Raw genomic sequence first — 27,583 nt, forward strand, 5'->3', positions numbered from 1 at the left:
TGTTCATTCTGAATGGTATTGTCGTCTCTAAAATAATATGGCAAATTCTCCTTCTAAAGGAGATCTGATGCATTAACAGAAATTTTTCTGGGCAGTAAACCTCTGTCTAACATGTCATTCATACTGCTAAGATTAGAATAAAGGTAAGACATGGCTGTCTGTTTTGGAGAAACTGGGGGGTTTTTGTGGGGGGTTTTTTCTTTGCAAAACTTGACTTCTCATAAATAGAACTTAAAGGGGCAAAGGTTTCTAGTAGGATAGAAAATATACAGCAAGGTTTTTAGACAACACTTATACCTCTTGATATCTGGCATTTTGATAATGAGCACAATGTACATTGTAATGTAATTTTTGAATTGGGGGCAGATCACTCCAATTGGAAAACAGGAGATTTACTGTGATTTGGGCCTTGTTGAAAGTTAGATGATATTTATAAACAGCTCAACTGCTGTTGAGTATGTTCGGTAAATAAATCAAGCAATTCTATCCCAACAGACTCTTCCAAATGTATTTAGAGGCTGCAAAATATACCTGCCCAAAGACACCAAACTTTACAAGACATTAAGAAGATATATCATTGGGTAAGTTTTCAAAGTAGAACTTTAAGTGTTAGTAATGTTTTTGAGATACTTTGATATTGTGTTATATACATGCGTACATATATTTTCTTTGATAAAGACAATTTGTTAGTTTCTTAGATTTACTTAAAATGATTTAGGCATTGTTTAAATGTTTTTGATTAATTGTTAGAAATCTGTAATTGAAATTTAATTGTTTTATTTGATCATTAGAAAGAACATTGCTGCACGTGTTTGTAATTTCTCAAACTTGACATCTTTCTCCCCGTCCCACGGTATCGATGCTATTCGCTTGTAATTGTTATCAGATTTATGGTCAGATCTAAGACTGGTGTTTCTTTGAATTTGTTATGCTTACTCAAAATGTTTCCTGTCCTGTAAATTAATGTCATTGAGCTTTCCCCTAATTTTAGTACCGTTTTTAAATTTGTTTCATTGGTTCATTTAATGAAAAGTGGGAGGAGTTGTCAAAGATGAGACATGCGTGAGTTTGTCTGTTATTCACTTTTTACTTTTACTTTTGACTCTTACAAATTTTTGTGTTAAAATGCAGTTTTTAATTTTGTACTTTTTGGACTTGGATAAATTCTACACTTTAATAAGGAATCATTATTTACAAAACAACGAAAACACTACAATTGACAGACATGAGCTTTTCTTTTGAGGAGTGAGATCTTGCATTATATATATCCTGTATATTGGAGAGGCAGGTTATTCTGGGTTCAAGACATATTAGTTTCTGGGCCTTATGTAATTTTAGTTGCGGTGGTATTTAATCATCTTCATTCCTTTATATATACAATGTACATGTATTTCTCTTACAAAATGAATAATCGTGTGTTTTTGTGAATGGGTGTATTCATAAGCTTGTGACAACTGACACAGCAGGTTTCCTTATTTCAGCTGGGATGGGGAATTGGTACCCGAGTATGATATAGCATCAGCCACTCATGTCATCACACCAGCGGGACACAAGGTACGGTGTATAGCTAACAGTTATGTTGTGTTGGATCTGATGATCCAGGCCTATCAATTCAGAGTGATCCGACTCTGTGGATCAAGCACATGTCGTAATAATATGTGTTGACTAGAATCTCAGAGTGTCACAGTGTAATGGCTTTATCTCATGAAGTGATTCTTTTTCAGCAGATAGATCTAATCTAATATAAAAAGGGGGGGGGGGCTTATTGGTTTGCCCCTGTTGATTGGTCAGTTGGTTGTTGGTAGATCAAGTGTTGTCCCTCAATAACTAAAGAATCCTTAGCTTAACAGACATCAAACTTGTTAGTATCCTCTAAAGAATAGATGACCCCTATTAATTTTGAGTCAAAGGTCAATCTACTTTGGACATTGAAAGAGATACTCGATATCTTTAGAACCCTTTGCTTGACAGATATCAAACTTGGTACGCACTACGCTGGTTTCCCTCCTAAATAATAAATGACTCCCATTGATTTAAGGTTGACTCTTTTCAATATTGCCACATTGGGACATATATGTTTCTAAAACATTTCTAGTTAGCATTGCAGACTAAAGTGTTCTTTTCTCAAATTTAAAGGAAAATAGAAGGAAAGAAATCCCCAAAATCATGTCTTGGTGATTTTCTCATTTACGAGGGTTTGAGAGCCTTGTGACTATAACATCACAATATTGAATATACCTAATAGCTATGATGTTATCGCCTAAGAACGTAGTTTGGTAGTCTATGATGCTTACCAGTAAAGCTACGACAGCCACTAATGTGACGATTAGTTTCTGAGCTACAGACCTGATACATGAATACACCTAGTTTTCAAACACGTTCTAACAACAAAGTACAAGTTTTTTTTTTGGGGGGGGTGTGTTTTTTTGTTTTTAGCTCACCTGAGCTGAAAGCTCAAGTGAGCTATTCTGATCGCCTGTTGTCTGTTCTCTGTCCATCCGTCTGTCTGTAAACTTTTTACATTTTCTACTTCTTCTCCAGAACCACAGGGCCAATTTCAACCAAACTTGGCTAAAAGCATCCTTAGTTGAAGGGCTTTCAAGTTTGTTCAAATGAAGGGCCATGTCCCTTTCAAAGGGGAGATAATTGCAAAAATAGGGTGGGGTCATTTAAAAATCTTCTCAAGAACCACTGGACCAGAAGAGCTGAAATTTACATGAAAGCTTCCTGACATAGTGCAGATTCAAGTTTGTTCAAATCATGGCCCCCGGGGGTTGGATAAGGCCACAATAGGGGTTCAAAGTTTTACATACAAATATATAGGTAAAATCTTTGAAAATCTTCTCAAGAACCACTGAGCCAGAAAAGCTGAGATTTACATGAAAGCTTCCTGACATAGTGCAGATTCAAGTTTGTCAAAATCATGTCCCCCGGGGGTTGGATGGGTCCCCCATAGGGGATCAAAGTTTTACATACAAATATAGGAAAAATCTTTAATAATCTTCTTCTCGAGAACCTTTGGGCCAAAGAAGTTGACGTTTACATGAAAGCTTTCTAACATTGTGTAGATTCAAGTTTGCAAAAATCATGGCCTCCTGTGGTAGGTTAGGGCCATAATAGGGACTAAGGTTTTACATGCAAATATATATGGAAAGTCTTCAGATATGGGCCAAGGTGACTCAGGTGAGTGATGTGGCCCATGGGCCTCTTGTTTGTAGTTAGTATAGAAATATATTGAAATGCACCGTTACATACTAATGGTTTGGCGGGGGTTATCGTTTGTTACTGTATTTATCCTTTTCAAGATTGTATTTAATGTCTTTTCAGGGAGGTGTTGTTAAGTGTGCAGGAGTGTGTGTGACCTTGAATTGGATTGAAATGTGTATAAAGAAGAAAATGTTGATAAGGACTGATCCCTATATTGTTGGTGATGATGATGAGTAATAACTTGGATAATTTTAATGATAATTAAAACAGTAGTCTTGATTAGATGTCTTCACTGTCTTGATGATAATTAACTAGGGATTGGTGATTAGTTGATTAGGAGTAGAGACAGGTGTCATTAAGGATTAGGAAATTTACATTTATTTAATGTTCTGTCAACAATTGTCACATACAATAACAGTAGATTCAATTAGAGAAAAAAATGCGTAAATCTGAAAACAATACTTATTTTTATAAGATTTATATTAGTGTATGTTTATCATTTTTAAGAAGGCAGCGATTTGTTGTGTGTATATATATGTGTTATGTATTTTGTCTAGCTGTGATTAAAATTATTTTGTGGTATGTCACGTTGTTACAACACACGTTTTTGATAATAAATAGAATCCAACTTAGTAACAAGGGCACCTTGATGGTGGTGTCAGTCTTATTGATTTTATGGCAAGAATGTCTCCAAGATGTCAGGAGAGAAAGATGTGGTAACAATGAATAATCTCTGCTCCTATTGATTGAGCAGTGCTTTCTTCCTTGTTTCATGACAGATACAATGCAATGTTTCAATATGGCAGCTTGTTCACACAACTACACTGCAGCATCTTCTCCATTGTTTACCTAATATATTCAGGGATATGAGTTTTAGTGGAAATCCTCTGATTTGCTCAATTTTCGAAAAAATGAAACACTCTGGGTTTGATCTAAAGTGACAGAAAATTATATTTTTATGCCCCCCTTTGAAAAAGAGGGGGCATATTGTTTTGCACCTGTCGGTCGGTCTGTAGACCATGTGTTGTCCGCTCAATATCTTGAGAACCATTCACTTGATGATAATGATATTTCATATGTGGGTTAGTTATGAGTAGAAGAGGATCCCTATTGTTTTTCAGGTCAAAAGGTCAAGGGTCAATCTACTCTGGACATAGGAATATAATGTCCGCTCAATATCTTGAGAACCCTTTGCTTGAAAGACATCAAACTTGGCACACTGGTACATCCTAAGGAGTAGATGACCCCTATTGATTTTGAGGTCATATGGTCAAGGGTCAAACTGGGCATAGGAATATACTGACCATTCAATATCTTGAGAACCCTTTGCTTGACAGACATCAAACTTGGTATGCCAATACATCTTCAGAAGAAGATGACCCCCATCGATTTTGAGGTCACATGGTCAAGGGTCAAACTGGACATAGGAATATACTGTCCGTTAAATATCTCGAGAACCCTTTGCTTGACAGACATCAAACTTGATACACTGGTACATCTTCAAGAGAAGATGACCCCTATTGATTTTGAGGTCACATGGTCAAAGGTCAAGGGTCTGTCTGCTCAGTATCTTGAGAACCCTTTTCTTGACAGACATCAAACTTGGTACACTGATACGACTTCAGGAGAAGACGACCACTATTGATTTTGAGGTCAAGGGTCACACTAGACAGGAATATACTGTCCGTTCAATATTTTGAGAACCCTTCGCTTGACAGACATCAAACTTGGTACACTGGTACATCTTCAAGAGAAAGTTACCCCTATTTATTTTGAGGTCACATGTTTAAAGGTCAAGGGTCAAACTGGACATAGGAACATACTGTCCGTTCAATATCTTGAGAACCCTTTGCTTGACAGACATCAAACGTGGTACACTGGTACGTCTTCAGAAGAAGACGACCCCTATTGATTTTCAGATCACATGGTCAAGGGTCAAACTGGACATTGGAATATACTGTCTGCTCCATATCTTGAGAACCCTTTGCTTGACAGACATGGAACTTGGTACACTGGTACATCTTCAAAAGAAGATGACACCTATTGATTTTGAGGTCGCGTGGTCAAGGGTTAAACTGTACATAGGAATATACTGTCCGCTCAATATCTTGAGAACCCTTTGCTTGACAGACATCAAACTTGGTACACTGGTACATCTTCAGGAGAAGATGACTACTAATTATTTTAAGGTCACATGGTCAAAAGTCCAGGGTCAAATTGGACATAGGAATATACTGTCCGTTCAATATCTTGAGAACCCTTTGCTTGACAGACATCAAACTTGGTACACTGGTACATCTTCAGGAGTTGATGACCCCTATTGAGTTTTAGGTCACATGGTCAATCCACTCTTGACATAGGAAGATATTGTCTGCTCAATATTTTGAATTGATGATACTACTCTCAATTAAATGATGTGTGTGTATATAACCCTTTTCAATTTTGCACCATGGGGGGCATATGTGTTTTACAAACATTTCTTGTTTTAGGTAGGGTGGGGTGTTTTCCTTCCTTTTGAATCGGTGTTCCTCTGATTTCTGGTAGGGTGGGCTGTTTTCCTCCCTTTTGGATCAGTGTTCCTCTAATTTCTGGTAGGGTGGGGTGTTTTCCTCCCTTTTGGATCGGTGTTACTCTGGTTTCTGGGTGAGGTGTTTTCCTTCCTTTTGGATTGGTGTTCCTCTGATTTCAGGTAGGGTGGGGTGTTTTCCTTCCTTTTGGATCGGTGTTCCTCTGGTTTCTGGGTGAGGTGTTTTCCTTTCTTTTGGATCGGTGTTCCTCTGATTTCAGGTAGGGTGGGGTGTTTTCCTTCCTTTTGGATCGGTGTTACTCTGGTTTCTGGGTGAGGTGTTTTCCTTCCTTTTGGATTGGTGTTCCTGATTTCTGGTAGGGTGGGGTGTTTTCCTTCCTTTTGGATCGGAGTTCCTCTGATTTCTGGTAGGGTGGGGTGTTTTCCTTCCTTTTGGATCGGAGTTCCTCTGATTTCAGGTAGGGTGGGGTGTTTTCCTTCCTTTTGGATCGGTGTTCCTCTGGTTTCTGGGTGAGGTGTTTTCCTTCCTTTTGGATCGGAGTTCCTCTGATTTCTGGTAGGGTGGGGTGTTTTCCTTCCTTTTGGATTGGAGTTCCTCTGATTTCTGGTAGGGTGGGGTGTTTTCCTCCCTTTTGGATCGGTGTTCCTCTGATTTCTGAGGAATTCAGTCACAACCTTGTATATTTCAAAATAAGATATATACTGCCAAGCAGAACATTTCCTTGTAAAATAAGATACTGCCAAGCAGAACATTTCATTTACTGAGTATCGTAATATCCTTTAGTTTAACATACCATAACCTTCGACCTTGTCATCAAAGTGTGTCTCTTCTCTCCCACCTACAATGTACAAGTGTATGGTAGCTTGTGTAGTTATAAAATTATTATCTATTGTATCCACCAATCTAATTGAAATTAGATCCTTCATCTCCATGTTTTAATACATCATTAGCAATAGTTTCAGTACTATTAACGTAGCATTTTAAAAATTAGAAATTATACTAATGACAACAAACTGAATAAAATTTCTTTCCTAACTGCACATCTTATTTAATTCCTATTATAAAAATTTTGATGTAGTTTAAACAGTGACATCAAAATATGAGAGTGTGAAGGATCTAATTAAGGTCTTCCGTCTCCTGCGGAAGACCTTACTATTATTGTTCGCGTTCTTCTTCTTCATTAAGGTCTTCCGTCTCCTGCGGAAGACCTTACTATTATTGTTCGCGTTCTTCTTCATTATTAAGGTCTTCCGTCTCCTGCGGAAGACCTTACTGTTATTGTTCGCGTTCTTCTTCTTCATTATTATTATTATTATTATTTTCCTTGGTAGTACACGCGTTTTTCTCAGCCATTTCTCGATCGATTTTCACGAAATTTTCAGGAAAGATGTCTTTTGGTGACGAGACTTTGCTTGCAAAATTTCGTGCTTGACGTCACTTCCGGTCAGGAGTTATCTCTCTTTTAGTGACTTTTTGAAGGGCCTTGTTGTCCACACATCTCCTCCGTTAGTTTTGAAGCTAGAATCTTGAAATTTCTACACAAGATAGAGTAAACATTTTAGAAGATTTGTGGGGGATTCGATTTTACCGGAGGCGATTTGCCTAAAGGCTCGCCTGGACCTGAAAAAATGGATGCCAAAATTTTTCGCCGATTTCGGCGATTTTTGACCTTTGATCTCCAATATCTTTTTTCTTGCAAATATTTTGTTAAGACATGTAGAACAAAAGTTGTGCACATTTACGAGATCTTTTCGAAAATATCAAGATTTAGGGGCTAGCCGCTTCAATTAGGGATCTAGAAGGGCTCAAAGTCTAGATCAAATATCTCAAAAATCGTTAATATTTTGGTATAAGTCAAAGAACAAAAAATGTTCATCTCAACAATCCAAATCTATTCATATAAAAATTTAGGTCATATGTTATGTAATAAGGGATTTTAGGGGCCAAAACCATAAATTTTTTACCCCTTGTATCTCGAAAACGACAAATATTTTGAAAAGCAATAAAGAACAAAAGTTGTTCAGAATGATGATCTGAACAATATGCATATTTCGTTTTTACCCTATGTGGCCCCGTTAGGGAGCTACAGTTTGGCCCCTAAAAATTACTTCTAGAAATAACTCGAGAACGGTAAAGAATTTCTAAATACTTGTTGAACAAAAAATGTTTGAAATGTCATGACCTTTCTTACGATATCAAGCAAAAGGGGCTGACCCTTTAAATTAGGGGCCCAGAAGGGTCCAAAGGTTTATGAGAATATCTCAGAAACTATTAATATTTTGTAATAAGTCATTGAAGCGGAAATGTTCATCTAAACGAGCTTGTTCTTATCAAATCAAAAAGTAGGTCATATGTTACGTGATAAGGGATTTTAAGGGCCAAAATCATAAATAATTGACGCCTCATATCTTGAAAACGACAAATATTTTGAAAAGCATTATTGAACAAAAGTTGTTCAGAATGATAATCTAAACAATATATACATTTCGTTTTTTCCCTATGTGGCCCCGTTAGGGAGCTACAGTTTGGCCCCTAAATATTTCTTGTAGAGATAACTCGAGAACGGTAAAGAATTTCTAAATACTTGTTGAGCAAAAAATGTTTAAAATGACAAGGCCTTTCTTACGATATCAAGCAAAACGGGCTGGCCCTTTAAATTAGGGGTTCAGAAGGGTCCAAATGTTTTTGAGAATATCTCAGAAACTATTAATATTTTATAATAAGTTGTAGAAGCGGAAATGTTCATCTCAACGAGCTTGATCTTATCAAATCAAAAAGTAGGTCATATGTTATGTAATTAGAGATTTTAAGGGCCAAAATCGTAAATATTTGACGCCTCATATCTTTAAAACGACATATTTTTTGAAAAGCATTATTGAACAAAAGTTGTTCAATGTGTCATAACCTATCGATCAATATCAAAAAATGGGTCTGTGGGCCTCATGGCTTGCCTGTAGAGTCGATTTTTGTCGATATCAGTCGATTTCAAAAACTTGTAACTGGTAAATATTTTGTAAGGACATATTGAACAAAAGTTGTTCAGTTTATCGAGATCTATCGATTGATATCAAGAAATAGGCCTATGGTCCTAATGGCTCACCTGTAGAGTCGATTTTTTGTCGATATCGGTCGATCTCAATAACTTTTTACAGGTAAATATTTTGTAAAGACATATAGAACTAAAGTTGTTGAGTCTATAGAGGGCTAACAAATGACATCAAGAAATAGGCCCGCGGGCCTTATGGCTCGCCTGGAGAGTCGAATTTCAAACGAATTTCACCGCAACTTTGCTTCAGAAGCTTATGATATGAAAAATTGATTATATCTAAAGTGTCTTAAAGTCGGAAACTAAATTGGGACTCATTTGTCTTTTTTTTTTTTTTAACTCCGAGTGCATCAACAAATCGGACAGAAGACCTACTCGTTGCTCGCAACGAGATCGTGTCTAGTTTTAATTACATTTGTAGATTGTTTTGAGGTCACAAGGCCAAAGAGAATTAAACTACTTCAGATATTGGAAAATATTGTGCGCTCAATATCTTGAGATCCCTTTTCATGAAACTACCCTGGACATAGAAAATAATATCTGCTCAATTTTTCAAGAAGCTGTTAATTGATAAACACCAAATTTAGTTGTTGGCTCCTTTTTATTTACGTGCAAGTGTATGGCAATCTCATTATATGATTAAAATCAGATGATCGATCCGCTCCTCTATTGGCCATATTGTCGCATGTCCAGTAGAGGAGCAGATCGAAGATCTGGTTTTAATCAGATTGGATGTACAGGTATTGACCACAGATAGCTGGACAGCTACACTCACATGGCAGATCTCCTTTTTTCCAATCCTGAGGGTCGACAGTGGAGAGCTTTCACTCTCTGTGATCTCTCTCCAAGATATCATTGGCCAACCAACACCAAGCCTTCCAGAAACTTGTACTATGAGAGCACACTTGATTGCACTGCTGGTTCTGACAACGTGGCCGTACCAGTGGAGTCTTCTCTCCCTTAAAATGGGGTCAAGGTCTTCAAGACGAAGTCGCCCCAGCAATTCATTTGACTGCACAGTGGCCATATCTTCTGGCTTGATGTTACAGATCTGTCTGATCATGGCCCTGCCATTGCGCTGTAGGCAATGGAGAATTGGCTTGGTCTTGCTGGCATGGAGCATAGCGCTCAGCACACAAGTGCTATACACTCGACCACAGGTCTTGTACGACAGGTGGCGTGATGTCAGAACTGGTAACAGCTCCTTGAACTTTTTCCAAGCAGTCTTTACACGTAGAGTGGTTGCAATGTCAGCCATATACATGTAGTATATATGTAAATGTTACTGATTTTGAGATCCAAATGTCGGAGGTTAAACTTGTGTAAGTAGAAAATATTGTCTGCTCAATATTTTTAGGACATACCATTTGTATGGCACGCCATACAGTTGATAAACTAGGTTTATCGACTGTAAACTATAGTTTACGAACTATAAACTATATAGTTAACAATTCCATAACTATACTTTTCATCCGTAAAACTATATTTAACGGTTGTAAACTATAGTTTACAAATGCTAATCCAAGTTTATCTGTCTTTAAATAAACGTTAACAATAGATTTTGCTGATAAATACAGATTCACATTTGTAAACTATAATTTACATTCGTTAACTATAGTTCACAATTGTTAATCCTAGTTTCACAAATTGTGATACTATATTTATCAGATAAACTATGACTTGTAAACCGTAGTTTACAATCGTGAAACCGTATTTATCAGATAAACTAGGTTTTGCAATCGCTAATGATTGTTTTCATTGTTAATTATAGTTTACACTTGTGAAACATAGATTATCTGTTAACTATGGATTACAGATGTGAAATATAGATTAACGTCGTTAACTTCAGGAGATATTGAATAGGTCAGAGATTTAAAAAGTAGGTCACAAGGTCAAACTTCACAAAATAATAAGGTCTTGTCATAAAGAATCTATATACAAAATATGTAAGCCCCACCTGAAATAGTTTCGGGTATATTTGATAGATTGTTTTCTTAAAAGTAGGTCAAACTCCAAGGTCAAGAGATCAAATACCATTGTGTATAAGGTCTTGCCATAAAGAATCTATATACAAATGAAAGTCCCGTCTAAAATAGTTCCGGGTATATTTAATAGGTTATGTTTTCTTAAAAGTAGGTCAAACTCCTAAGTTGAAGGTCATGAAAGGAAAGGTCTTGCCATAAGAAATATACATACAAGATAGCTCAGGACGTATTGAATAGGTTATATCTTTATTTAAAGTAAATCAAACTTTCAGGCCCCGCCGTCATAAAACTTTGAGAATTCTCAAAAAGATTCTCTACTACGATCAAGTCAAAATCACACACCATTGCAGTACATGAAAGGTCTTTCCGTAAAGAATGTACAGTGGAACCTCGGTAATCCGGACGCTTCCCCTTCCGGACTATTTTTATAGGGAACGGAATTTTTATACGTTATTTTGCATCATTAATTCGGAAATCCGCGTTCCGGATCCGGACGGTCATTTTTTACTACAAAACGTTAAAATGCATTGAAAATTGTACCGTTAATCCGGACCGTAATTTTTTTTCCAGGGAATGTCTGAGTCGGACAATTTTAGCAAGGTGTAAATTATAAAGAAAACAAGCCAAACTGTCTAATTGAAGCGATTACCTGTACCCCGTCAACACATCCCTTTAATTAGGTGGTGTGTGATGATATGTCAGTTAGATAGCACGTGCCGATCGAGACATTGTATTGCCAATTTTTGCACATAAGATCTGTATTGCGTGTAGTGTTGAATCTTGTAAATAAATATGTAGCATATTATCTTATAGTCTTGATCAATAGCCTAATAGTATTTTTTTAAAAATTAAACATCATGCAGTAATAGTTTTTTTTAAACTGCTACACATATTAGTTGTACTGATTCGTAAATTGATATCGGCTTATTCAAATCTAAAGAAGTATAGATTATACTTCTAGATTCTGGATTTTATACTGCTGATTGGCGTGAAATATACATGCATGTTCATGCACATGTATATGTAGTAAGTTTTTAATATTTAGAATGCCACGCATGTAGAATGTACCTGTGTACGATTGCTTCTTGTTACGATGTTGTAGAGTTTTATTGCTTTCAATTTTTTAAACTCTAAATTTTGTATGTACCCGTAATGTTGGTTTCACCCGAATTTTGTTCCGTTATCATCGCATCATGAATATACTAGGTGCGCGTGGCTAGATCAAAGCAGTAGTAGGTCTTCATATTACGAGCTTAAATGATTTTGTTCTCCCGATATTGGCTTGGATAATTTATATAGAATAAGAAATATAAACTCTGGCAGATGGAATTTTGGTTAAAGAATGTTGTCAACCGAGATGACAAACACGAAATTCTTAAATCAACTGTGGACGATGAATATTGTTTAGACAGACCGCCGAACCCGTGAATCGTGACAGATTCTTTAAGAAGTAAAGATGAAATGTTTGAAGTGTAAATGATTATGTTAGTTATTAATGATTCATTTATTTATAGTTACATATAGTGCTTCATTATTTGTTTTAGTGCATACGGTACACAGTTTTGTATATTATTTGTAGTGCTAATATACATGTACAGTGTAAGCATAGGCAAATACACTGCACACGTATATTTCAATTTTAGAGCTTTGAAATGCATGTAAATGTTAACATTATCATGATTTATTTACTAATGCAAATGGCTAAATACAATGATAGAATGTGTTTAATTCACTACGCATCAATAAAGTAAGCATATTGGTTACTTATGTAAAGATAAAATATATGTGATTCAATTATCCGGACGCTTCATTTATCTGGACGATTTTGCCTGGAACCAAGGTGTCCGGATTAACGAGGCTCCACTGTATATGCAAAATATGCAAGACCTAGTTAAACAGTTCACGAGATATGTTTAAAGAGTTAAACAGTTCAAGAGATATGTTTAAAGGGTTTTCCTATATATCAGCAGATGTAACACTTTGCCCCCCTATTGAGGCCACCCTACTCCCGTGGCCATGATTTGCACGAACGTAGATCTACTCCAAGGTTTCATGTAAATTAGAACTTTCCTGGCCCAGTGGTTTTTGAGAAGATTTTTAAAGATTTTCCCTATATATTTGCATGTAATATTTTGATTCCCTATTGCGGTCCAGTCCTACCTCCGGGGGGGGGGGCATGATTTTAACAAACTTGAAATTGCACTATGTCAGAAAACTTTCATGTAAATTTGAACTTTTCTGGCCCAGTGGTTCTTGAGAAGATTTTAAAAAGATTTTTCCCTATATACTCGCATGTAAAACTTTGATCCCCTACCGTGGCCCCACCCTACCCCGAGGGTGATGATTTTAATAAACTATGTCAGGAAGCTTTTGTGTAAATTTGAGCTTTTATGACCCTGTGGTTCTTGAGAAGACTGAAAGATTTTCCTTATATATTTGCATGCAAAACTTTGATCCCCTATTGTGGCTTCATCCTACCCTTGGGGGACCATGACTTAAACAAATATGAATCTGCACTATGAGAAAGTTTCCATGTAAATTTTAACTTTTTTGGCACAGTGGTTTTTGAAAAGAAGACTTTGAGAGATTTCCCTTTTATATTTGCACGTAAAACTTTGATCTCATATTGTGACCCCATTCTACCCATAGGGTCATAATTTCAACAATTTGAAGCTGCACTATTTCGGGAAGCTTTCATTTAAATTTGAACTTTTCTGGACCATTGGTTCTTGAGAAGATTTTAATGACCCCACCCTATTTTTGCATTTTCGAGAGGATCCCCGCTTTGAAAGGGCATGGCTCATCATATGAACAAACTTGAATTCCCGTTACCCAAGAATACTTTTGGCCAAGTTTGGTTGAAATTGACCTAATGTTCTGAAGAAGGTGTCGAAAAATGATAAGTTTACAGACATACGGACTACGGGTGATCAGAAAGGTCTAGAGCTTTCAACTCAGATGCGCTAAAAATTGCAATGGTTTGTTTACAAGCAACACTGTTAGATTCAATCAGTACTTGTAACCTTTGTCCTAGTTTAAAAAAAAACTTCTCTCTCTTTAATATCTGCCTTCCCTTTAGCAAGTTTGAAGCCTAAAAAAAATACTGGTACTATGTACATGGTGTTCAAATCATTGTAACATTCAATAGGTCATTGTCTTTGTCCCACGACCTCCTGAACTAGAAATTACAGATCTTCTCCCTATTCTTTGAATATCTGTAGCGAATATAAAACTTTTTAACATTGTTACATTCAATTACTGCATGGCTGTGACCTTAACCAGAGACCAGTAGGGATCTTTTCTTCTCTAACTGGAATCTCAACAAGATTCAGCTTGGCTGTGACTTCAATGTAGGTGTCAGTCAGAATATTGCAGCCAAACTGAATCTTACCACGCGCACCGGTAATTTGTCTGTAAAAATAGTAGTAGGGGTCTATTTCATGTGGTTTGGTTTTTGTTAGAGGTGGTATGGTATAAACTTCTACTATTGTTATTACAGACTTGTGATCTTACCAAGAATATCATATATTGTGCGAGGAAAAAAGCTGAAAAGAAATTGGGATTTCCTGTCCATCTCTAGGACATCCAGTTCTCAGACATGCGCAGTGATATCTACTCACAAACTTTCAGATTGATGTTCATTGTTTGATAATCAGGTGAGCGTTAATGCCCAGGGACCTTCCGGTATTGCTAGAGTTGTAACGCGGCTCCTTGGCCTATCTATGTACGGAATTCATCATTGTAATTATGCGTCATTTTCTTTATCAGTCTTGGAGACACAATGTGGTAAAAATATATCTATATATAAAATTCTTAAATCCGACCTTTAGTATTATTCATTAACCGGGGGGGGGGGGGGGATAGTGAACATACCTGCTGGGTAGCTCCTTTCTGTCAACTTACAATTTATCAGTTTTCTTCAGGATAGATATATCATAAAACACCATGTACCTTCTCCATTTATAGTGTGTCAAACAGAACGACTACATGTCATTCATTTTACACGATTGTACCATGTGTGATGTTTCACATTTGAATTAAGAGCCTAGGGCTACGCTTTACTGTCAATTTCGGGAAACATGTCCGTCTTCTCTAATTTGATTCTTGTTTTGTTTTTCACTTGTTGTAAGTATATATATTTTTGCATTATGTTAATTAGACATTGTTCTGAGTGACTGATTCACGAATTTTGATTCGGTCAGGTTATGTAATTATGATTGATACAAATTACAATACAGACAGTCAATCACCTAGGCGCGGATCCCAGATTTTCTTCCATAGTCTGGGGGAATTTTATAAAATATTTCGATATGCATGCATGTGCTTTGTGGTTATCATAGGTTTAACCAGATACTCACCAGTTCGGTCATGCAGAACTGTGAATGCAGTCTGCATCTGAAATTACAAAATTCTTCGTAGTTCTTAATTAATTTCGTTATTTGAAGATGTTAAATCGGACACCCCATGGGGAGACATTGCCCAATCGGAGCTGGACGAATCACTACGGATAACCCCTAACACCAACGTCGCAAAGAATATCATCCTGTTCTTGGGAGATGGTATGAGTATCTCCACGGTAACGGCCTCCAGAATACTTCAAGGTCGACAAAAAGGAGAACTAGGAGAGGCAAATTATCTAGCCTTTGAAAAGTTTCCAAACTCAGCTCTTATTAAGGTTTGTTGATATATCTTATGTTGTGTTTGGTTTCATCTGTAATAAGCATGCACAACAAACGCATATTTGCATAAATGTCTATTGAGAATCATTGCATCATGTGTACAAACACAGGGACAGTTAATTTTGTCTGTAGTAGTAATTGTAGGGGTCTATACCAAACCACTCCCTCAGGGTATGTATGGTATAGACCCCTACTATTATTATTACCAAAAAACTCACCCGTTCCCGTGGTACAAAACTAACTTAACAATGGTCAAGTTTAGCCGCCATTGAGGGTGACGAAAAAGACAACCGCAAAATTTATAATCTATATTTTCAGACTTTCAAAAGTACATATATGTATATACAATGTACACGTATTTTGTATATTTTGCCATGAAACAAAGTAAGACAGTATTTCACGATTAATATCTTAATCGGCGACGGCGCTCAACGCAGTGCCTCCACCATTTTCGATGAAAAGCCCATAGTCTGATGCTTATGTTAGTAACACTATGTTTAATGATCCTGAAATGACTGACGTATACTCTTACTAATCACACGCGTGCACTTCCAGACCTACTGTAACGATCGCACAACACCCGACTCGGCAGCCACCGCCACCGCCTTCCTCTGTGGTGTGAAGACAAACTACCACACACTGGGGGTCAAGGACAAAGCGGTGCTAGGCAACTGCTCCTCGCAGTTTGGCAACGAGGTGGAAAGCATACTGGACTGGTTCCATGCAGACGGTGAGATTTTAACGTTTTATATGTTGCTTACTCAAATTCAAGTTGTTTTCATTTCCAATGTTTTTGCCTAGGGCCATGAACACAATTTGAGCTGAAAATTTTCAATTTTATTTTCCCATTTCTGATGTTTACAATGTTAAACTAAGGTATTCGTTATGATCAGCAAAAATTTGAATGTCAGTTGTTAAGTTTGCAAGTGAGATTTGCTTGTAATATAAATAAGGCTCGTGGCATGTTTTTGTTTACACATAGATTGCTTAATAAAAAATAGCATGTTTAAAACAAAATGAGATGTGACAAATCGTAGAAACTGTTTAATTGTGTTCAAAATGAACTTATAAATTGAAAAATCTGCATTAAACGAAACTTCTATAGTATATCTAACCTATGTAAACAAAAACGTGGCACGAGCCTTGTTTACATAACAAAGTATTGTAAGCTCTGTAACTTTCTAGCAACTCAACATCTGACATTAAAATTTTTGTTGACCATTAGAAATACCTTAGTTAAGCATTGTAAACATTAAAAAACGGAAAAATAGAATTTGAGAATTTTCAGTTCATGATAGCCATTTCCTCATGAATACGATGCAGTTCAAGAAGTATGCCGGCGTAAAGTGTCGTAGTCATGCCTTCGTGACTTTCTGTGAATTATACACTCTCAAGAATTCCACGTGACATATAACTGAAGGCCGGTGACGTCATTACATGAATGACAATTACTTGAACGAGACGTAAAACAACATACGAAGCGAGAACATGGGCACTTGACGCGCCCGCCCTCCCGCACTCGCTCCCAATATCGGAAAAACGCTTGGATCGGACTCGTCAAGTGCCTTTGAGCGAAAATGCGTTCAAAATGTATCATCATTGTGTATACCATTTAAAAAAAAAACTTGCAATATTATGTTTCAGGAAGGTCTACTGGTATCGTATCAACCTCAAGGATCACGCACGCCACACCCGGGGCTGGGTACGCCCACGTGGCTGACAGGGACTGGGAGGGAGATTCAGAAATGGAGGGGGTGACTGGTGGGTGTAAAGACGTAGCTTACCAACTAATCAAAGAAAACACGCACATAAAGGTATCAGTCATTACTCAGAGAGTGATTAAAAAATCTACCAACCAAAGTAAACAGGTATTTTGAAGTGTGTTGTTGATATGATGTGATTTGAGTAATTTTTCAAAGTTAGACTATAATTTTCTGTGTTCTTTCCTTTCCATTTTCATAAATTAAATGTTGCATTTTGTTGATTATTTTCGTCATACAGGTGCTCTTTGGTGGTGGTAGATACTACTTCCTTAAAAATACAACAGATGACCCAAAATATGGAGCAAAAAACGTCGACAAACAACGGAGGGATGGACTAGATCTGATAAAGGTTTTGTAATGTCAGGAATTTATTACTTAATGTAAACAACTTTTGTTAGAGATTGCTAGTACTTTTATTTGCGAATATGATTCGCAAGTACTCCGCATGCATAAACAGAATAATTCGCGACGACAAATGTTCGTGAAAATGAGTTTGCTATTTCTTGCCTGAGAAGTGTTGTTTTGGTTCCAATAACGCTTTTCCATGAGGAATGATTCAAAATTATGAGATAATTTTCTCGAAATTATGAGAAGAGATGTGTTCTTGTTACGACTTAATATTTTATTTTTAGAAATTACGAGAAACGATCTCGAAATAATGACCTATATATTGTACCTCGTGTACGTAGGGAATATAGGGTCGGTGTCTGGAGGCTTCCACAGACGTTGGAGCTATATCCCAAAGAGATGTTCTCTACAACTCATGTCACTCTGTCTTTCTTGGGATCAACGCAAGTTAGGGCAAACTGAGAGTGACATCATTTCACTAGATTCATCTCTTCAACTTGAAATCACTCCAACAGAATTTCAGGAGGCCTCTAGAATTATCACAATCTATAATACGCCCTTGACTACCGATCTGGAAATGGTCCAGAAAAAGGAAGTCCAGCGTAATGCTATCCATGATAGAAACAAGACTCGTTCTAGACGCTTCAAACACTGGAAAACCATTACAATCAACGACAAAAACACAACTGACATATGTCCGGTTTTGAATGTTTCCAGTGTCGCTTTCGAGAATTCTGGGACTTCACTTCTTTCCAAGGGCCTTGATTTTAAAATTCAAACTGGATATGATAAAATACATGTATTGTCCGCTCAATATCGCGAGAACCATTGAAAGACAAAACTTAGTCCACTGACTGTTCCTAAGAAGTAGATAGCCCCTATTGATTTTGAGGTCACAAGGTCAAGGGTCTAACTGGACATAATAAGACATTGTCTGCTCAATATCTTGAGAATGGTTTGCTTGACAGACATCAAACGTGGTATTATGGTTCTACCTAAGGAGCAGATGACCTGTATTGATTTTGAGATCTTGGGTCAAACTGGGCATAGTAAGATATTGTCCATTCAATATCTTGAGAATCATATGCCTGACGGATATTAAACTTGGTACCCTGTCTTCTCCTAAGGAGTAGATGACCCCTATTGATTTTGAGATCACAAAATCAAAGGTCAAACTTCTTGGACATAAGATATTGTCTGCCCAATATCTTAAGAACTCTTTGCTTGACATACATCAGAGTTGTTTTTCAGGTCACAAAGTCAAGGGTGAAAATGGATATAATAAGATACTAGTATCTTGAGAACACTTTGCTTGACAGACATCACACTTGGTACATTGGTTCTACCTAAGGAGTAGATGACCTGTAGCAATTTTGAGATAACAAGGTCAAAGGTCAAACTGGACACTGGATTTTGTTCACTTGAGAACCATTTCCTTGAAAGACATCAAACTTGGTACACTGGTGTTCCCTAAAGAGTAGATGATCCCCATTGGTTTTCAGATCACACAGTCAAAGATCATGATTCATTCGAATGACTGGCTATTTAGAAATGTCTGTTCAGTATCTTGAGAGATTAAAGCCCCTGACTAGTAGATACTCCATATGTTTCACTATCACTACACACATTCTAAATGAAAGGTTTATCAATATTGCCACACCAGGGGTATACACACACACACACACACACACACTATTCTAAATGAAAGGTTTATCAATATTGCCACACCAGGGGTATACACACACACACACACACTATTCTAAATGAAAGGTTTATCAATATTGCCACACCAGGGGCACACACATACACACACACACACACACACACACATATATATATATATATATATATATATATAAAATTTATTGTTTCGCTTGTGTTTCAGTCGATAATTGGATTCCATGTCTAGCTACTTGCATTACAGTTTGACCTTCATTGTAGTCTCTTAGAAGTACAAATTTACATTTATATTATCTCCTGCTTTCGTTTTGTTTTTAAACGAACATGTGTCAGAATCTATTGATTTTTTTTGTACAGAAAGCTGTTCATACTTTTGTAAAATCGTCAGCCTATATACGATAATGTCAAACAGAAATCAACGCCAACTACATAAGAGGCCCTCGTATAATTAAAAAAAAAAGACAATCGCGAAAAAGCAATATGTAGCAGTCGAGGAAAAGCAAACAGGTTGGAAAATCAAAATCGCAGAAAAGTAAATCAGCCGATACTGCTTACATGAAACTTAGGACCGCAACCACAAACAAGAAAAGATCTTGAAATTACGAGATGTATTCGAAATCTGTTTTCGTCATTTCAAGATCTATTCTCATAATTTTGAGATTTCTCTCTCTCGTAATTTCGAGATCTCTTCTCATAATTTCGAGATCTTTTCTCGTAATTTCAAAATCTTTTCTTGAAATTTCGAGAATATCACATTTCCTTGATACCAATCGGCTTTTGGAGCGATGGAATTGATTTTACGAGATTTTATCACATAGGAATGGCAGAAGGAAAAAAGAAATCGCAATCTTCGAGCAAGCTACGCATGGAACAGACAGCAGTTACTAAATATAGATCCTGTAAACACAGATGTTGCGCTCGGTATGTCAAAATATTGATCACAATGTCCTATTGATAAGAAAATACGAGAATAGCGAGTTTATGTCATCCGACCCTAAAGCCCAAAATAAAGATTCAAAAATTGAATGCACTTTATAAATGTAGGATTAATTCACCAAAAGCATTTTCAAAATGGATAAGAAATATTCTTTATGTAAATTCAACATTCTTCCTATAAGAAAAACAAATTTCTGACATATAAGTAAATTTAAAAATATAGTTTTAACTATCTCTACTACACTAAGAGTTGAGGATTTTGTTTCTACAAAATATTTAGTGTTTAACAGATATTGTACTTTTTGTGAACATTAATGTTTTACGTGTGGATCGGATACCTTAAAGAAACATAACACAACAAAGAAAATTATCATGAATGAAAGTACAAGGCATCAGTCAGTTACCATAATATGCATTGAAATGATTTTGAAAAGGATAGAAAATATGAGACTGATATATTTTAAAGAGGCATAAGCTGTGAAAGTGATGGCGACAATTTTTTCTAAAAAAAAAAAATATCTCAATGGCACAGAAATATATATATTTAATAATTACTAATAAAAACATTTATTTTGTACAAAAACAAGAGAAACCTAATAAAAATATACGTTAGATAACCGCTTCTAGCGTAAAGAAATATATAAGAAAGAATTATTGTCTTGTAAGACACTAATTATTCAATTACCAAAACTACACATTCATTGTGCCTGTTTTTAGGTTAACAAGTGTTTGAAATAATTGATTACTGGGGTATTTACTGAATTATATAATATAGAGCAATTTTCATTGAATTAATTTTTTGGTGACAAAATGACAGCTAATATGTCCCTTTTAAAAAAAATGTGAGTATGCTTTTGCGCCCCAGTCGGACGTTACAGATTGTCAATGGTTATTACCTACTAGGTCTCTTCAATGACGGCCACATGAATTTTGAATTGGACAGAGACAATTCTTCTAGTGGAGAACCCAGCATATCAGAAATGACACAGAAAGCAGTCCAGATTCTCCGAAAAAATCCCAAGGGTTTCTTTTTATTGGTTGAAGGTAAATATCACGAAATTGAATGTACTAATGAGCCCACGTGGTAGAGTGTATTTACATACCAGTGTCATTCAAATACGTAACGTATTCTATATTCCTATTCCTCGTGTATTTGCAGGTGGACGTATTGATTCTGCCCACCACGATAACAATGCCAAACGTGCGTTATATGACACTTTAGCGTTTGAGAAGGCCATTAGGGGGGCGTTAGAACTCGTGAACGACAAGAACACGCTGGTGTTGGTGACAGCTGACCACTCACAACCTCTCATCATAGCGGGCTATGCATCACGTCACAACAGCTTATTTGGTAATTATATTGGGCGTAATTCGACGGTTTTCAGTACTTCGGGTTTTGGGGGGTTGGGGAGGAGGGTGTGTGTGGTAAGATACAGTCGGTCCTTGGACATCAAATTTCCTCGACATCTGGGTCCTGTTTTATTACAAAAGAACTTACGACTAAAATTAATATATATATATATATATATATCTCTCTAAAAACTCGTCAACTTAATCAATTTTAACTTAATCAATTTTGTAAGGTTATACTTCAATAAAAATTAAAAATAACGTATTTATATTGAAATAACAATTTAACCAACGTAAACTAAGAATAAAATAAATTGCAAAAGAAAATTTGGTCTTAATCGTAAGTTCTTTTGTTAAAGGTGTCCCAGCACTTGAAACCATATGTCCTGTCGATGTTGTTATCACTGTCCGTCTGTTGGTTTCTCCGTTCAGTGGAGTGGAAATCCTTGCCTACCTATGCTTACCGAAAGGTTGTAATATAGTTCACGTCGTCACAGTCCAAGGGACACAATCGAATGACGTACATTCAAAATACCGGATGTTTGAATTCCAAGCTGATTATTTTCATCTCATCTGGTCATAGAAATAGGGTTGATCGCAAATAATACGAGATCCTCTTGTTGGTCCACAGCGAATTACTGCATTTCATATGGAAACTTTTTTCTACGATTTCAATCTCCCTGTGACCCTGTCCACTTGACCCCGGGTCAGATGCTTGCCCTCAGATCAGATGCTGATTTCGATGTTTTCTGATTTTCATTGTAGGTTACGTAGACAGGGTGAAAACAAAACATATTCCAAAAGAGGGAGTGTTGTGGACGACTTTGTTGTATGGGATTGGTCCTGGTTATGACTGGGGTAACAGAAGCAATAAAACGATGGAACAATTGGGTGAGCATCACATAGTCATTTTATGTCTGGATTACAATAAACTCTCATTATACATTGTCGTAATAACCGTGGGGGTTAAGGAGGGGGGGGGGGGGGTCTTTATTGGAAAAGAAAAGAAAAGGATCTAGCGTGCCAGGTCATTATTTCTTCTTCCAGGGTCTCCCCCAGGACAGAAGACATGTATATCAAAATACTTATAAACTATATAAATGAATCTTAACTTCACCTTGATTAAACCAAAATATACAATACTTCCAAGTATGACAGATTTAATAATTTTTTTAAAAAAACCCCAACATTCTAAGGCTTTGTTGGTACTTTATATTCCATTGGCAGATCAAGAATTATACGAAAGGGAGGCGGGGTGACTTACATTTTTTGACAATATGGAAATTTAATGGATCATTAAACTTTGGAATTATTATAATGAGAATCATAAAAACTAAAAGATTTTGCGAGATTTCAGTCTATAGGAATAAGGAAAATCAGGAGGAGTGGGGGGGGGGGGGAGTTTGGGAAAAATTTCCTGAGGTAAAATAAATCATACGCTACTACCAACCTACCCCCCCCCCCCCCCCCCCTTGAATTCTGAAAGGTGTGAAAAATATATATAATGTGGTATAAACTATAATGAGTCGTATGTCACTACTTAACACTCCTCCATTTATTTGGAACCTGAAAAGATGTTGAATATCAGTCAAAAGAACATGTTAGGTATTGTTTGTTTTGATATATTTATTTATTCTTGTCAAGAATTTTACATTGCGAAGAGATCTTCTCCGGGTACCCCCCACCCACCCACCCCTGTAAAACGATGCTAAGTGCCCTTTCCGAAAATCTCCTATTGTACATTAACGCGATGACTATTCAAGGTGGATCAATCCTCATGTGACTTATTAATATTAATGGTTGAAAGTGGAAAAACTGTATTAATTTCCACTCAATATAGTATAATGTAATTAACAATCATAGAAAATGTGTATGTTGCCACCTTTTTAAAGATGTTAGATATGTAAATTTCAACATTAAAAAATCTCACATTTTCTTTAAACAGAATGATAAAAATTGAGAAAAACTTATTGAAATGGCAAAATTTAAATGTCAAAAGTTTAAAAAAAAAAATTAATTCATAAATATATAGAAATCAATTGTGGATATTAGGGAAATCATTGTATAATAGACATGCAGTAGAGGAAATTCTAGCATAGGAGCCCTTGACAACATATTTTTATTATAAATGATTAATTATCATAATCTACGGAAAATAAAAACTTTCAGAACCAATAGTTAACCAGTTTTTATTTCATTTTATCCAGTGAATAAAATTCTTTTAAAAGATGTATTTCTATCATGCGCAAAATTTAATCAAATAAAGAATTGCAAAAATCTATGACATCACATGAGGACCGATCAGCCTTAATCCTTGAAATGCATTTATTGAATCTGTTTTCTGTGTGACTGTATATTATGACACAATATCACAAATGTTAATTTCAATGTCTTTGTCATCATTCAAACATCCTAAGGTTTTAACGTGGCAACATAGTAGTGATGTAACCAATTCAAATCATGCTTTCAACACTGGTATAGTTTTATAAGTGTTATATTACGTAGTCGTTCTGTAACATTTTTTTTCCAGAACTGAAAGTTTTTCATTCTTAGATATCACAAAAGATAAACTCAGGTGTATAGAAAATCAGCGCGCGATTGCACAACACGACTGCCAATAATGTCATAAAGGCACAACACGACTGCCAATAATGTCGACTGAGATTCAACTTGGCTGGATATATGGACTGACGCCTTCACTTCATCTTGAAGCAGTCCTTTATAATTAATAATTTAATGTCTGGAAATTTACATTTAATAGCTTCGGTCGGCTCATGCAATTAATGGGCATTTCGGTGACACTACTGTCCACTTCAAATAAGAGATTTAACTGTTAAACCACTATCACTATTAATTTTGCTTTTGTTTAGGTTTGAAAATCCCAAAATAAAAACAGTAACTAAATTTTCTGTTCAAATGAGGAATTGTGTATTTCCTGATATTGAAGAGTTCCAGGGCCGTAAATTAACCTTCAATTTGGAGGAGGCAGGAAATTAGACGGGGGTCTGGGGGCCGCCCAGGCCCCCAGACGCTGAGCACATTTTGTGCACACTGAACACGTTTCGTGCAAAATCCTTGATTCTAGGGCCTTCTAAGATGTTACTTGACTAACTCATTCTAAAATAAAGATTTGGAATGCTTTTTAAGGGAGGTATCATGTTCTTAGTTATTGGAAACAACATAAATTCTAATGAACTTTAAATTTTAATTTTTTTTGGCTCAAAAGTTGGAGGAGGCAGCTGCCTCCTCCGCCTCCATGTAATTTACGGCCCTGAGTTCCGATAGTCTGTTCTTGATTAGTGAATCCCGTGAGGATCCGGGTTAGAATAGTTCCTCAGTACCCCTTGCTTGTCGTAAGTGGCGACTACTGAAATGGGGCGGTCCTTCGGATGATCTCGAGACCGCAAAAACTGAAGCCCCGTGTCACAGGAGGTTCAGCACGATAAAGATCCCTTCTTGCTCAAAGGCTGTACAGGCGCTGAGCATAATCCTAAATTTTGCACCCCTTCACTGGCGTGACGTCTTCATAGGAGGGGACAATTCTCGTGCGTGACGCTAAACAATATACAACCAACCAACCATTTATAACTAAACAGTTTAGCCATTATGATAGTATCATGCTCAAAGTTTTTCACCTTAATTAACCAAAGAGAAATGATGGCCTTGTTTGGAAGGAAATAGTATCTGTACATAATTTCCTCATAGAAAAATATTATTTTGTTTTCTATGCTTCTGACTAATTTTAGAAAGCAAGGATTACATCCAAGCAGCCGCCTCGCCGAGAGACTCCAGCACTCACGACGGACAGGATGTGGCCATTTATGCACGTGGTCCAATGTCCCATTTATTCAGGGGTGTACATGAACAACATTATATCAATTACGTCATGACCTACGCATCTTGTGTTGGTCGACATAAAAACAACTGTATGTCTGAATCTCGACTTACTAGCGCCGGAAGTGTCAATGAAAAATCATTATCGCTGTTAGTTGTAATTACATATATGTACGTGTTTTGATTGAAATATACAGGGATGCACACGTTGTTTACAAACTGCGTCTTCGTTCGTAGTCGTCGAAAGCTAAAAGGAAAAAAAAATGGCCAAATATGGCAGTGTTTCTGGAACGTCAGTGTCTAGCAACGCCCTATTGTAAGGGTGTTTTTGCTAAAACGCGGAACGGAAAACGGCCACGGAAATCTAAAAGTTAGAAATGCAAATTTTTCACCAAGCCCCCCTAAATATGATGAATGTTGAACCAAATCGATTAACAGGTAAAACCACAGGAATATAAATGAAACTATGTATACCTTTTCTACTGTTTATTCACATATAGATTTTTTGTGAAATAAATGTACTATTTAAACTGCCTAATAAAGAGTATCTATGAAAAATACTCTGATGCTTGTTTGGGATTTTTAGGGGTATTCAACATATCTTTTATATTTGCAAAATATTGTAGATCTAATGGCCAGAAAGAAAAAGAACTGGACACCTTCCAATCTAATTAAAATCAGATCTTCTCTAACAGTTACACCGGAGAAGGACGCGACGGTTAGAGAAGATCTAATTTTAATATTAGATTGGGACACCTACACTAAAAAAATGGGATAGTAAATCATTAAGTTAAGCTCTTTAACATGTTAAAGCGGGGAAAAGTTCAAAGCTCTGGATAAAATGTACTCGATGTGAAGACTGCTACCATGAATTATGAATGTCAGCTGCTTACGTTTGTTTAATTTTTGGATTTGAATAAAAGCCTTATGTTTGGTTCTTTTAATGTTTGTACATGTATAACAGTTTACATAGCGTTTTATAAGAACCTTGTAATTTCAACATTGACAGGTGTTGGCGAGCAGCGACACCTAAGGGTAGAAAATGGAAAGAACACTAAGGTTTTATATCTCCCCCACCTCTCGTGGCAAAACGAATTTAACGTGCATAATGTGTCTGTGTGTGCTTGCATTGTTTGTGGACGTTATGATACATATACTAGCGGGAAAAAGAAACTGTGCATAATAAAATTTAGCATAATTTTTCTATATTTATTGTTTATATTTATAAAATCTAAACAATCGATAACAGGTGATGTTTTTGAACAATATCGGATAGTACCCGATTCGGATGCACTGACTTTTTCATGGTTAGTGAAAACATGTTGTTAATTGAAGTGTTCGTACGCTCGAGTTTTACGAGTCAATACTGTTTGGAGTAAGAAGTGTAAAAGGTTTGTTTGGACACTATTCGTTATGGAAAGCACTTTAGTTTTGACAAAATTTACCCTTCTGTCATGCCACTACTCGACGAAAACCAATGTAACCGTGCTGTTGGGATGCTTCAAGCTGGAATGGCACAAAATATCGTACATCGGAACACCATCCAGTCATTATGGAGATTTTCCAACACTCTGGATCGACCACGTTCTGGGCGTCCTCGTGTGACGTCGCGTCGACATGGCAACCACATTAGGCTTGTGCACCTGAGAAATCGTTTCCAGACAGCAAGTTTGACTGCTCGTAGCATTCCTGGACTTCGACCAATCAGTCCAAGAACTGTGCGTAATCGTCTGCGCGAGCACAACATCAGACCAAGACGTCCAGCGGTGCGCCCAACACTGCTTCAACGTCATCGTATCGCTAGACTAGCATAGTGCAGACGACATCTGCGATTCAGAATACAGGACTGGGCCAATATTCTGTTCACTGATGAATCCATATTTCATTTGGATAGCAGTGACGGCCGTTGTAGAGTGTAGCATCGCGTTGGTGAGCGTTACCAGGACGCTTGTGTTGTGCAACGTCGACAATTCGGTGGAGGTAGCGTTATGGTGTGGGGTGGAATAACAGCACGTGGAAGGACTCCTCTACAGATTATCAATGGAAATCTCACCAGCGTACGCTATCGAGACGAAATTATTCAGCGCCATGTGATATCCTTCATACAGAGACAGCAAAATCACATCACTCTGCAGCAAGACAACGCAAGGCCACATGTTGCACGTGTAGTCAGGGACTTTTTTGTTCAACAGAATGTCGATGTCTTGCCTTGGCCAGCCGTTTCCCC

The 27,583-nt window shown here is 36.8% G+C and overlaps 3 protein-coding genes across 8 annotated transcripts in view; 2 read left to right on the forward strand and 1 right to left on the reverse strand.

The window, feature by feature from the left end:
* The window catches only part of LOC125647928 (DNA ligase 3-like), a 33,680-nt gene extending 29,841 nt beyond the window's left edge, over nucleotides 1-3,839 (forward strand). For 2 of the 4 annotated variants that reach the window (XM_048874802.2, XM_048874809.2), the window contains exons 22-24: nucleotides 496-581; nucleotides 1,482-1,554; nucleotides 3,328-3,839. In XM_048874802.2, coding sequence (XP_048730759.2) covers nucleotides 496-581; nucleotides 1,482-1,554; nucleotides 3,328-3,444 — 276 coding nt within the window. In that variant the 3' untranslated portion in view covers nucleotides 3,445-3,839. Of the gene's footprint in view, nucleotides 1-495; nucleotides 582-1,033; nucleotides 1,063-1,481; nucleotides 1,555-3,327 lie in introns of those variants that run through there. The other 2 variants (XR_007360140.2, XR_007360141.2) reach the window with 2 other exon arrangements.
* A 297-nt stretch (nucleotides 3,840-4,136) lies between these two features.
* LOC125647918 (serine/arginine repetitive matrix protein 1-like) lies at nucleotides 4,137-14,800 on the reverse strand. The gene is made up of 3 exons (XM_048874792.2): nucleotides 14,640-14,800; nucleotides 6,529-6,573; nucleotides 4,137-6,409 (listed from the first exon to the last, which is right to left on the reverse strand). The coding sequence occupies exons 2-3, from the start codon at nucleotides 6,547-6,549 to the stop codon at nucleotides 5,789-5,791; spliced, it is 642 nt and encodes a 213-aa protein (XP_048730749.1). The 5' UTR covers nucleotides 6,550-6,573; nucleotides 14,640-14,800; the 3' UTR covers nucleotides 4,137-5,788.
* On the forward strand, nucleotides 14,254-26,292 carry LOC125647908 (alkaline phosphatase-like). 3 transcript variants are annotated; one of them, XM_056156361.1, is made up of 10 exons: nucleotides 14,254-14,422; nucleotides 15,212-15,441; nucleotides 16,001-16,175; nucleotides 17,090-17,313; nucleotides 17,447-17,557; nucleotides 20,055-20,157; nucleotides 21,076-21,216; nucleotides 21,332-21,523; nucleotides 22,288-22,413; nucleotides 25,269-26,292. In XM_056156361.1, exons 2-10 carry the CDS (start codon nucleotides 15,328-15,330, stop codon nucleotides 25,538-25,540), a joined length of 1,458 nt encoding a protein of 485 aa, XP_056012336.1. In that variant the 5' UTR covers nucleotides 14,254-14,422; nucleotides 15,212-15,327; the 3' UTR covers nucleotides 25,541-26,292. The 3 variants fall into 3 exon arrangements, with proteins under 3 accessions (XP_056012336.1, XP_048730726.1, XP_056012328.1); XM_048874769.2 differs by lacking the exon at nucleotides 14,254-14,422 and adding an exon at nucleotides 14,764-14,891 and having other exon boundaries at nucleotides 17,090-17,259; XM_056156353.1 differs by lacking the exon at nucleotides 14,254-14,422 and adding an exon at nucleotides 14,817-14,891.
* The last annotated feature ends 1,291 nt before the right edge of the window (nucleotides 26,293-27,583 follow it).

The sequence above is a fragment of the Ostrea edulis genome, chromosome 1 (genome assembly GCF_947568905.1).
Source record: "Ostrea edulis chromosome 1, xbOstEdul1.1, whole genome shotgun sequence".
Taxonomy (NCBI): Eukaryota; Metazoa; Mollusca; class Bivalvia; order Ostreida; family Ostreidae; genus Ostrea; species Ostrea edulis.